Source organism: Grus americana, chromosome 14, assembly GCF_028858705.1.
Source record: "Grus americana isolate bGruAme1 chromosome 14, bGruAme1.mat, whole genome shotgun sequence".
NCBI classification, from domain to species: Eukaryota; Metazoa; Chordata; class Aves; order Gruiformes; family Gruidae; genus Grus; species Grus americana.
The window spans coordinates 20,155,155-20,167,430 of NC_072865.1; the positions used below are offsets into that span (position 1 = coordinate 20,155,155).

Genomic DNA, 12,276 nt, shown 5'->3' on the forward strand with positions numbered 1-12,276 from the left:
CTGGGGGTACCATGCTACAGAGAGAAGGATGGACCTCATGGTGCAGGAGGTCACTCTGGGGTGGCCCTGGCTGTCTCATGTCCCTTGGATCCTGCCTGGTCCTGGATCCCACAGGAGCTGCCAGCCTGTGGCATCATCCCCTGCTGCAGCCAGGCCCCAGGGATGGGGCACGTACCAGGCACGATGGCAGGGCAGTGCCCATGCCTGGAGGGGACACCAGCCCTAACCCCCGCGCTAGCAGGGGGCTTCCCTGCTGCCACCAGCCTTCGCACAGCCCCGGAGTGGGGGGACCAGCCGTGCACAGCACGGGGGGGGACACCCATGCCTGCTCCGACCAGCTAATTCACTGTGCCGCTGTGTTCCATGCTAGCCAATAACTTTGAAATGATGTGGAGATTTGCAGCCAAACCCTCTCATAAAGAGATTTAGGAGGGTGATGAAGATAATTAAAGATCCTTCCCCAAGTATTGACTTGCAGCTGAAAGGGGGAAAAATAACTACATTTTTCACAGTCCTTTTAAATCTTCCTGATGCCCAGCTGGGGCACTGTGCAAACAAGCCCCAGCCTGGCAGATGTGGGGTTGCAGGTACCACAGCCCTGTCTGCCAGGCTGGGAAAAGCGTGATGGAGCAGAGCGGGGCTTTGAGCAGCCGGGGGCTGGTGCAGGGTCCTGAGCTGGCAGCAGGCAGCACAGGGAGGGAGGGATGCTCTGGGGCAAACAAGGCAGGGCTGACACCAGGCTGGCTGCCACCCGAGCAGCTCTGAGCAGAAGGGTGAAGCTAAAACGAGCAGTGTGAGGTGGTGGGAGAACCAGGGAAGGGGGAACACCCGGCCACCATGCAGGGATGGTGGCAGGAGGTAAATGGGGAGCAGGATGCAACAAGGAAGCTTAGGGAGATGGGAGTGGGGGGCTCGAGGAGAGGCCTTTGAGGAGCATCAGGATACCCGTGGGAGGAGCTGCAGTGTGCGCACATGTGTCTGCACACGTATTGAGCACGTTTGCACCACTCTGTGTGTGCATACACATGTATGTGCATGGGTGTGTGGGTGCTCAGTGCCTGTGGGCTGCCCCGGGCCCCCGGCTGGTGCGCTGCCAAGCTGTGGGTTGTGTGTTTCACCAGCTGCGTGTGCTGCCACTCGTGTGCTGGTAAGCTGGGCACGTGCGGGTGGCTGACACACACGTGCAGACATGTCATTGCTCTGTGGTCTCTATGTCAGTGACAGTTTCTGTGCCACCAGTCAGGTGGAGGAGTCACAGGTGCCTGCCGGATGTAGCAGGATCCTGTGGGCATGACACTGCTCCACGGCTGCGTCCACACGTGCACTTGCCCCACATGATGCTGCGTCATGCATGCAGTGTGCTGCCATTTCATAGAATCATAGAATCACAGAATCACAGACTGGTTTGGGGTGGAGGGACCTCAAAGCCCATCTAGTTCCAGCCCCTGCCATGGGCAGGGACACCCTCCACTAGACCACGTTGCCCAAAGCCCCATCCAACCTGGCCTTGAACACTGCCAGGGAGCCAGGGGCAGCCACAGCTTCTCTGGGCAACCTGTGTCAGGGCCTCAGCACCCTCACAGGGAAGGATTTCTTCCTAACATCTAATCTAAATCTACCCTCTTTCAGCTTAAACCCATTACCCCTTGTCCTGTCACTACGCTCCCTGATAAACAGTCCCTCACCATCTTTCCTGTAGGCCCCTTCAGGTACTGGTAAGCCGCAGTTAGATCTCCCTGGAGCCGCCTTTTCTCCAGGCTCAAAAATCCCAACTCTCTCAGCCTGTCCTCATAGCAGAGGTGCTCCAGCCCTCTGATCAGCTTCGTGGCCTCCTCTGGACTCATTTCAACAGCCATGTCCATGCTGTGTGTCATGCAGATGCATGCCACTGCGCAGCATCCTGTGTAGATGTGTTACACAGATATGTGGGATGCACATAGCTGGAGGAGCATCTTGGGGTAGGACCCTGCCCTGGCACGACCCCAGCTGTAGGAAGACACTGAGGAGTAGCAGAGAGGAACACAGGTACTCAGGAGATATGTGGAGTCATCACCGAAGGCACTTTCTGACCCATCACCAATGGGGCATAGCAGCTGTGGGACCTGCACCCCTGGTCCCTGCACTCCAAGGAGCGCACCCCATGCATTGGTCTCCACCAGGCTTCTTGAGGGCAGAGCTGAGTCCAAAACTCATGGTGTGGGTGAGCAGGGAACCCCCACCCCTCCATGCCCCTGGTCATTGTGCCAGCCCCTGGGAATGTGCCTGGCAGCCTCCTGGCCCCCCCACAACCCACCCGTGCTTTGTCTTCGGTGCCACCTGATTTTGCTGCCCCCTGCCTTTGCCTGAGGGAGATGGTGCTGCCCTCTGCCCATCTCCCTGTGAAACGGTGCCAGAAATGAGACCCTGCACTGGGGACTGGGAAGGGACCCAGCAGGGCTGGATACCCCGGCTGTGCTGGGTCCCAGCCTCCAAGGGGGTGTGGGGGAAGCATTCCCCCCCCCACCCCTGCATTTCTCCCTGGCACCAGAAGCTCCCAAAGTGGCAGGAAAAGCTCCATGATAAAGCATACAGGAGCTGGTGGTCCACAGGTGCAGGATGCCAATGCTGTCCCTGCCCTGTCCCCCTCTCTGGGAAGGCTCCGAGTGGCCAAGGAGGCCACTGTGGATGGGCTTGGCTTTTCAGACCCTGCCAGGAGCTGGAAGGATGCAACAGCAGCACAGGGTAGGAGCCAGGAGGAACAGGAGAGTTTCTGGGGCTTCATCCCATCCTCTGCTTAATGGCAAAATTTATGGAGGGGTCACCTCTCAGGGCTCGCCGGCACTGAGATCGTGCCCCCCAAACATGCCCACTGTCCTGGAGACCTTTAATTGAGTCCAGTAGTATCGAGCATCCCAAAAGCCTGAAACTGAGGTGCAAATCACCCCAAACCCTCAGCTTTGAACTGGCAAGACTGGGCTGTTCCTGGGGTGCCACAAAACATCTCAAGGCAGTGGGGAACACCGAGCATGGGGCGGGGGGGCAAAGCCAGTGTCAATGCCACCCTGGGAGGGCATGTGGGGGAGCAGCCAGCACCCACCTGGCACCGGGGTGGAGGACCCAGGTCAGAAGCAACCCCAGCCATCACCTCCGTGGACAAGCTGGTGGCATCAGCGTGGAGCAGGGGGACACATCGTGTCTGAGCTGCGGCTGTCCCCCCCCCGCGGCCATGGCCCTGTTCCTCTCTCTGTCCCTCGGCTTGTCCATTTCCCGGTCCTCTCCCCGATGCTGGCCGTGTCCCTGTCCCTGTCGTCCGTGGAGCACGCGTGACACCCAGTGGGCGAGCACCAGACTGCACACGCCGGACGAGACGACCAGGGTCCCCGGGGATGGTGGTCCTGGCCTGGGGATGTCACCGATGTGGGTGGACGTGGTCTTCCTGCGGGGAATGGCGTGACACTGAAGCTGGGGTTTAACTTGGTTGGGTTGGATGGACACATGACTGGGGGGGGGGGGGGCGGTGTCACTGCAGCCCCAGGGTTCGGGGATCTCTCCAGGATCCCAGGGTTGCAGGGACTCATAGGGGTCCTGGAGACACCCCAGAGCCCCGGGGCTGCAGGTCCCTGCAGCCCCGGGGCTCTGGGGTGTCTCCAGGACCCCTATGAGTCCCTGCAACCCTGGGACTCTGGGACCACACTTGGCACCCAGGGGTCCCTGCAGGCCTGGGGGTCTGCTCTGGGGTCTCCCCAGGGATTCTGCTGCCCCAGGGTGTTTCATGACTTGCATCACTCCTGGGTTAGGATATCATTTTTCCCTGGCTTTTCTGCTTCTCGCTGTGTCCCTCAAAGGGGGGGCAACCTGGCCAGAGATAGCATGACCTGATGTCTTTCAGGGGCATAACACCTTCCTGCTCCCATCCCAGGAAGATCTTCACCTCCCAGCCACCATTTCCTAAAGCTGTTGGGCTGTAATCCTTCTTAACTGCTCCAGTTGGGGTTCTCAGGCCAGGAAACTCCCAGACCATCTCTAGCTTTTCCTCCTAGCTCTTTTGTTCATTCCCCAGGAGATAAACCCTGGTGGAATGAGGATCTGAGGGGAGCCAGTGCTGCAGTTCACATAGAGACAAAGCACAACCATTTTCTGTAGGAAAAACATTTTTCATTTCAATTTGCAAAGCTTTCCAAAGCCGATTCTCAGAGGAGCAGGAGCAGTCACTGCAGAGGGGATTGGATGCTCTTCTCCAGCTCTGGAGAGGCTGGAAGATTGTCCTGCTGAGGCATCTGAGCTTGTTAATGGAACCGTGGACACCCACACACAAAGATCTGCAACCCCACTCCTGGTGTGTAAATCCCACATCCTGGCTCTAGAGACTGTAAAGACACTTGGAGAGTTTAGAAATTTGACCTGGAGAATGAAAGGAGGAGGCAGAAGGGACCAGAATGTCCTTGTTCAGACACAGCCATGATGTGAACTGGGTCCTCCATGTCGTACCCTAACCAGGACCCCCGGATGCCCTGGTCCCACCAGACTGTGGAGAGGCTCCTGCTCACAAAGCTGGTGGCATGCAGGGATCCTGGGGGATGCTGGCGTGATGGTCCCCCGTGTCATCCCCACTTCCCATGCACAGTGACAAAGCGTGGCCAAGCGCAGGACCCTGCGTGCTCGCAGCAGCTGGACTCATCTCAGCAGCACCCCGGGAGAGTATGCCAGAGACGGGACAACCTTGCGAAGGACAAGCCTGTCTCCTGATGCTGCATTTCTCACTTGGGAGGGCACAGACACAGAGCACAGCTATGCTGTCAGGCCAGGGAGTGTAACTCCATGCCAGCCATGGGGCCACCACAAGCTGCCGGTGTCCCACAGCCAAGGAAAGCCAGTGTCCAACTAAACTGGGTGTGAGGAGTCACCACCACCTGCTGGAAGCTGCAGGGTGTAACCCCAGGGTGCAGGTTCAGCCAGCCCCAACAGCAGACCCTGGAAGGCACCATGCCATGGGGATGCGCCCAGAGCCCAGCCAGCTCCCTGCTAACAGATACTTGTGCGGAATGAGCCTATGAAGTCCATCTTCCTCGGGCTCGGGTCTTGTTAGGGTGACAGCTCTGATGCCTCCAGAGAAACATCCTTTATTTCCTCCCTCCCCACTGCTGAGCTCCTGCTGCTTCCTCTGCAGAGGATGGGAAGGATGGGGCTGTCGTACCTCAGGGACACCCCACAAGATGGTGTCACATTCCTCCTGAGATAGCCCCTGCCTGGCTGGGAACCCAAGGCAGCTCCAGCCACGGGACATTTAGTATTCAATGCTCTCAAAAAGAAGTGAAACAAGATATAACAGCAGCAAGGTCACAGTAACGTGTTGCTTTACACTTGCTACAGTTGCCTCCATCTGTCTCCCTTGGGGGGTGCAGGCTCCCAGCAGCATCCCCCAGATCCAGGCCTTGAGTCCAAAAGAGCCAACATCAGTGGTAAATGGAGTCGTTTTGTGCCCCAAGTGCTTGCAAGGTCAAATGGGTCACGGGAACCCATCTCAGCTCAGCTGACGGCTTGGGGGGACATGTGATAGTGACTGGAGAACTTTTGGGTGGCTGCACTGTTGTCTAGCTCGAACACTGACCCCAAGGGCTGCTTCAGAAGAGAAGAAAGAACTTTCTGTTCAAGTTTCCAGTCTGACTCACTGGGCAGAGAAATGCTCCCATCCCTCAGCTGCAGAGAGAAGTGTGGCCAGGCAGGGCTGGCTCCTGCTTCCACGATGCTGGGCAGGCAGTCTGCTCCTTCCCACGCAGCTGGCCTGAGCTCCTCCATCCCCAGGGTGCAGCATCCTCCTTTCCTTCACCCCTTCGGGATGACACCGACACTCTTTGGAGCCACAAAGCCTCCAGGCTCAGGTCCCACCTTCCCCCACACACCCACGTGTGGTTCCCCAGGCTGTGTCTGGCTCTTGCAGGGGCTGGGGTGACTGCACATGCTCGCACATGGACACACAGATGTGCACATGCTCCTGTGCACCCCACGGGACACTATAACAATGGCATTAGACAGCTCTAGACCATAAATCCATCTGGCCTTGCTTGCTCCCTGCTCCACAGCCCCAAGGCCACCCCAAGGTCTTTCATCTGCATCGTCCCCAACTTGGGATGTGTCACTCCTTGCTCGCTGCGGCAGCTCTTTAACCAAGCGTGGCACTTGGCAGTTCTGCCTCACCAGCAGATGACCACAGCACCCAGAGCAGCCCAAGCTGTGAAAGGTGCAGCTCCACGACAAGCCAGTCTGCACGGAGAAGGGGTTGCTCAGCCCAACCTGCAACAGCGTGGGCAGCTGCAGACAGCTGCAGGCAGCCTTCCTCCCCAGGAAAGACTTTACAAGCAGCTGCAGCTCTCAGTCCAGGTGGACCCCAAGGAACTCAAAGTCTGGCTCAACAGAAACCTTGTGGACATCAAGACAGGCCAGATATAACCCCAGGTTTTGCCCAGGCTGGGGACTGAGGGGCTAAGCAGGGTCCCAGTGAAAGGACCTGGGACAAGATCCCAGACAAGGTCCTGGACAAGAGACTGAACAAATGGGGCAAGCTGCATCCTGGGTGACATGAGGGGGAGTATGGCCAGCTGCCTGAGAGAAGGGGTTGTCCCCTCTGCACAGCACCAGGGAACCCCCAGTTGGCTGCTGTGCCCACCTGGCCCCCCAGTTCAGGGAGAGGTGGAGGAGCTGGAGACGGACCAGCAGGTGTGGCCCTGGGGCCACAAGAGACATGGATTGGGATCTACCAGCATCACGCAGCTACCTGGAGGGCAGATGCAAAGGTGACAGAGCCACGTTTTCTGGGTAGGATATGAGGTGTAACAAAGGACAAATGGACATTAATTGCAGCTTCAGGTTGGACAGTAGGAAATATTATATTTTTTCCTGGGGAGGCGGTGCAGCTGTGGGACATGCCACCAGGGAGGTGGGGCAGGTCCATCCTTCAAGACACAACTGGATAAAGACATGGGTGACCTTACCTTGTGCTGGTGGTGTTTCTGTTCCAAGCAGGACAGTGGGGTAGAGACCCTCAGGGGTCCCTTCCCACCAGCAGCACCAGCATCCTGCCAGCCCAGTGAAGGGCAACCTCCCTACCTGCAAATTTTTTCCCACCCCACAGACCCAGGACACCTTGACAACCAAGGTCCCATGCACTGGACCGTGGCCCCATCCCAGGCAGGCCAGGACTCGCGCTGGCCCGCATCCCAGTGATTCTAAAGCCCATCAGCTTCCTCCACACTGCTGGGGGGCCTGGCCACTGCTCCTGGCAGGTGATCAGCTGATTCTGCCAGCGAGCTGGTGCTGCAAAGTCAGGCACAGAGATTGCCAGTGTGTCGGCAAGGGGAGAGCGGGGCCGGCAAGGGCCAGGGGGCTCAGGGAGCCAGGGGCAGCTCTGCCCTGAAAGCCGAGCCACCTGCGTGCTGCTACCTGCTGAATAATAGAGGAGCTGACAGCCAGCCGGAGAGAAATGTGATCCTGGTTAGCCAGCCGAGGAAGACACCCGAGCTCTCAGCAGCCGCGATAGCAACTGCAGGGAAGGAGCCTTCCTCCCCGCTGCTCCGTGCAGCGCAGCGTGGCCGGGGTAGCTGGAGGTCTCTGCCGTTCTGGGTGTGCCTAGGCAGCTGGTGTCCACTCCAGAGACACGGGCTCAGGGCTCGGAGGATGATGTGAGCTGCAGCAGGCACCCAGCGAGGCAGAGCTCAAGGGCAGAGCCAGGTTTCCCTGGGAGGCGAGGCAGAAGGAGCCTGCCTGCAGCTGGTGCCCGCACCCTGGGTCTGGCTGCTCAGCCCCATGTCCAGAGGAGGGGAGATGGTTTATATCCCAGATGACTCTGACTTCAGCTCCTTCAAGGATCAGTGTGAGAGCCTGGAGGGCTGGCACTGTCGGTATAACAAGGCTGGTGTGACCGTGTGGAGTCAGGGCCAGGAGGAAAGCTGCGCCGTGCAGAAAATCAAGGTAAGTAGATACTGGCGGCTGCAGGACTGCCACCCTTCCCTGCCCCAGCTGTGTGCCCAGCTGCTCCTGAGGGTCCCTGGGGTGCTGGCCCATCCTGGGGGTGCACAGCACCCTGGTCAAGCCTGCCTGGGGGTGTTGCTGCTCCCAATGCCAGCAGGGTTAGTTCCCCAGAGGTGCTTCCCCAGCTGGCAAGCTGCTCTGCGGGCTCTCCCTGCCTGCCCCGTGGCTTTACCCTCTCGACCTGCCGGGATGCCCGCTGCAGTGCTCTGCCATGCATGCACACTTGTGGGCTCACGTTGTGGCTGCCCTTGATCCAGGCATAGGTGGGAAGGCCCTGGGATCGATTACATTATGCAAATGGCCTTGCTGGGAGCACCTGGGGCATCAGACAGACTGGCCGGATGCCTCCCTGGTGCCTCTCCCCCAGACACACCATCCTGAGGCACATGACCTCTCATCCTGCATTCAGTGGGCATCCCGGAGAGTTTAAGTACCCCCATGTGCTGTCTCAGGAGGTTTGCTGCTTGCCAGGGGCCGGATCTGGGATGTGACTAACGAGTGACTAACGAGGTTCAACCATCCCTCAGGCTGTGACACCTTGTTGCTCATCCACATGGCACTGCCAGGGGACCCTGAGTACATCAGGAGTGGTTACAGGGTGCTGGGGGAGAGGGGCATGGGAGCCCCATCGTGGGGTAAGCCCTGCATGGGAGCATCCTACGGGTCAGTGCCTGGCTCCATGGCTGGTGTTGCGGGCAGGGCTTTGGCTTTTCTGGCTACCAAGGATCAGGACCACTGGGCAGGGATGGGATCCACCTAAGAAAGTAGGGGCAGAGCATCTTACCTCCAGGACAGCCAACCTGACAAAGAGAGCTTTCAACCAGGAGTGTCAGGGAAGGGTTACTATGATCTGAAGAGCAGGGGAGGTGTGGGGAGGTGGTGAGGAGGCTCCTGTGTACAGTACGCTGCAGGAGGCTCTTGCACCACTCTCCTGAACACAGAGTAACTGGCAGCTCATCTCAGGTGCCTGTGCACCAGTGCATGCTGCTGGGGAGACACCAGGAGGAGCTGGGCACACAATTGCAATGCTGCCATGGATAGAGGCCCTTCAGGGCAAAGGTGAGGAGGAGGAGTGGTGCTCTCTGCAGAGGTGTAGCTGCAATACACGCCACCTTGTCGCAGTGAGCCAGGGAAGAGCTTCTGGGCTAGGATCAGGGAGCACTTAACCAGCTGGGCATGCACAAGTCCAGAGGACCAGGCAGGACGTGCCATGGGGTGCTGAGGGGTCTGGCCAATGTCTCTTTGAAAAGTTCTGGTGACTGCAGGAGGTCCCTGAGAAGAGGCATATGTCACATCCGTATTCCAGAAGGGCAAGAAGGATGCTCCAGGGCACTATGGGCTGCTGTGTCACCTCTGTCCCTGGGAAGGTGATGGCGAACATCCTCCTGGAAACCATGTCCTGAAGGACAAGGGCAGTGGGAAGAGCAGCAGGGACCTACCAAGGGCAAGTCATGCTTGACCAGCCTGGACCTGGTTGCCTGGACCCCAGGCAGGCTCAGGGGCGTGATCGCCCAGCCTGGCTCATTACAAGTAATATCTCCTTGATGTGGTTTTTCCCTGTTCTGGACAGGGCTTGGGCATCATGCAGGGGTTAGCACTGCCCAGGGACCCTTCCTGAAAGGAGGGATGGAGGATGACACCCAGTCTGGGCAGGAGACCTGAGCTGTACAGGCTGTGACTTGGGGGTCAGAAGAGCCCCGGTCTTTCTGTTAATGCAGGCCTAACCTGAAGAGTCCCTGAACAGTTCGAGTTTTGGATTTTTTTCTGCTTGAATTCACTGTGGATGGCCTGGTTTGGGGCTCTGTGCTTTCCCCATCCCAGTTGACCGCCTGCTGCTGTGCCTGGTGTGGCTGCTGCACAGCCTCTGTTCATCCTTGGTGTACAGGCTTTAGTGGGGGATTTTTGGGGTGCAAGGCTGAGATGGCCCCAGTGTGATAACTGGAGCTTCCAGGAGCCCAGGAGGACCATGAGCTCCACCTCCAACTGGAGGCATCCTTCACCCCACAGCAGCAGCACCTCCAGACCCAGCTGGGAGGGGGTGGCTGGGGACAGGGAGCAGAAGGAGGGAGCTGGGTGCTCCCACACTCTCCTCCATGGTGCCCTGTGGAGCACAGCACATCTCCAAGCCTGTCCTGGGCACGAGTCCAACACGCCGGGCAGAAACCATCACCCAGGCCATCGGGGAAAGCTTGCCCGAGATTGATGGGACCTGAAACGTTCAGAGGGCCATCTCCAATTACATGGCACTGCCAAACACCTCATCAAAGATGCAAGGCTTCTAACGAGGAGCAGATGACATCTCCTTCCTCCCGGCATTGAGAGGAGCAGGGCGGCCAGCTTCATCAATAATGCACTTGTCGGTGCGGTCGGGCAGCTCCACAGCTCCGGTTACAGCCGGGGCCCCACCAGCCTCCCCAGAGCAGACCCTGTGCCTGAGAGCATCGTGCCAGGGCAGGAGCGTCCCTTTGCTTGCTCTGCAGCAACATGGGGTGAGGGGACGGGTGGGCTTGGGGCACCCAGGCACCAGAGCCTGGACCACCAGGCAACCCCGTTTGAGGGCAGAGCGTCCTTCTACCCCCGCTGCTCTCCTGCCTTTGCACTGTGCTGCATGGTGGCTCTGCCTGGGCTGTCCTGAAGCAGACACAGGGACATGCCCTGCACCACGTCTGCCAAGCAGCCTCCATGGCACCCATGTATGTGGCTTTATAGCAGCACAGGGGAACACCACCACACACAGAAACAGCCTGAAGTCCTCATCCTCGGATACGCACAGCTCTGTGCTCTGGGGGTGGGTGCTGCGCCCCTGCCCAACAGCCCGTCTCTCCACAGACTCGCATCTCCTGCAAGGATGTCCCTGCCGAGACGCTCTATGACGTACTGCATGACACCCGCTACCGCAAGAAATGGGATTCGAACATGATTGAGACCTATGACATCGGGCGCCTGACTGTAAACGCTGATGTGGGATACTACTCCTGTGAGCAGCCCCCAGGGCCCCTCTCCCTGACCCCACAGCCCTGTGCAGGGATGCGGGGCCATGGGGGCAGCAGGTCAGGGTATAATGGGGTGTCTCCACAGGGAAATGCCCGAGCCCCCTGAAGAACCGAGATTTTGTCACCCTGCGCTCCTGGCTGCCCCTGGGCAATGACTACATGATCATCAACTATAGCGTCAAGCACCCGGTGAGCCCCCGGCAGGCCCCAGCCCTTGCAGGGGTGCTGAGCCTATGGACCAGTGGGCACAGGCAGGGCTGGGCAGCGGCTCAGGCAGGCTCTGAGGTGCATGGCATCTCTTTGCAGAAATACCCACCCCGGAAGGATTTTGTGAGGGCCGTGTCCCTGCAGACAGGCTACCTGATCAAGGCAAATGGTGCCAGTGCCTGCATCCTCTATTATCTCACCCAGGTGGACCCCCGTGGTGAGTGCCAGCAGGAGGGAAAGGTGCAGCATGCCTCCTCAGGGATGGGTCCCGTTGTACCCCCAGATCTCACCCACCATGGGTCTCCATCACCTGGAGGTCCAAAGGGCAGTGGGCAGTGCCCAGGGAAGAAGGGGATCCCCTCCCAGGGCACAGCCTGGGGCAGGTGCCCTCAGCCCTAGGAGGGCTCAGTCTGGCTTGGGGGGCTGCAGGACTCTCCTCTGGGGCTGGCCCATATTGGCTGAGTGACGGGGCTTTGGGCTTTTGCAGGCTCGCTGCCAAAGTGGGTGGTGAACCGCGTCTCCCAGTTTGTGGCACCGAAGGTAAGCAGGGTGCGTGGTCAGCGGTGGGATGTGTGGGCATCAGGGATGAGCTGCCCTGAAGCAGCCCCCTAGGTAGGGGCAGGATGGGTGCTGGGTGACCCAGGGCTCACAGGACAGGTGCTGGGTATCCCAAGGCTTCCAGAGCATGCACTGGGCATGCTGCTGAGGCTGTGTGGTCTGAGCCAGGCCATTATCCTCTCCCAGCACCCTCAGAAAGCAAGCAATGGGGGAGCTGGGAGCCATGCCCACAGACCAGGGTAGCTCCATCCCCACTGGGGACTTGGGGCACTGTGAAGGGCTGGTCCCGCTCTGCCCACAGGCGATGAAGAAGATCTACAAGGCTGGGCTGAAGTACCCAGAGTGGAAACGCAAGCATGACCCAAGCTACAAGCCCTGGGTGTACCCGGAGCAGAACACGCTGCCCAGCGTCAGCCTGGCCGAGCTCTCGGTGCAGCACGCCGACTCACTGGAGAACATCGATGAGACGGGGCTGCCCGAGGACCACCTGAGCACCAGTGACCACGAAGCCTGA

At 59.2% G+C, this 12,276-nt stretch overlaps 1 protein-coding gene across 1 annotated transcript; it reads left to right on the plus strand.

Annotated features, from left to right (window-relative positions):
- The first annotated feature begins 7,779 nt into the window (after positions 1–7,779).
- Positions 7,780–12,276, plus strand: LOC129212816 (START domain-containing protein 10-like). The gene is made up of 6 exons (XM_054841934.1): positions 7,780–7,944; positions 10,834–10,981; positions 11,083–11,186; positions 11,304–11,421; positions 11,692–11,744; positions 12,064–12,276. The coding sequence occupies exons 1-6, from the start codon at positions 7,780–7,782 to the stop codon at positions 12,274–12,276; spliced, it is 801 nt and encodes a 266-aa protein (XP_054697909.1).

Excerpts from the sequence above, each read along its gene's own strand:
- LOC129212816 (XM_054841934.1), top strand. The coding sequence starts at position 7,780 with ATGTCCAGAGGAGGGGAGATGGTTTATATCCCAGATGACTCTGACTTC. Across the intron at positions 7,945-10,833 it reads GCGCCGTGCAGAAAATCAAG|ACTCGCATCTCCTGCAAGGA; the intron begins GTAAGTAGATAC and ends GTCTCTCCACAG. Across the intron at positions 10,982-11,082 it reads TGATGTGGGATACTACTCCT|GGAAATGCCCGAGCCCCCTG; the intron begins GTGAGCAGCCCC and ends GTGTCTCCACAG.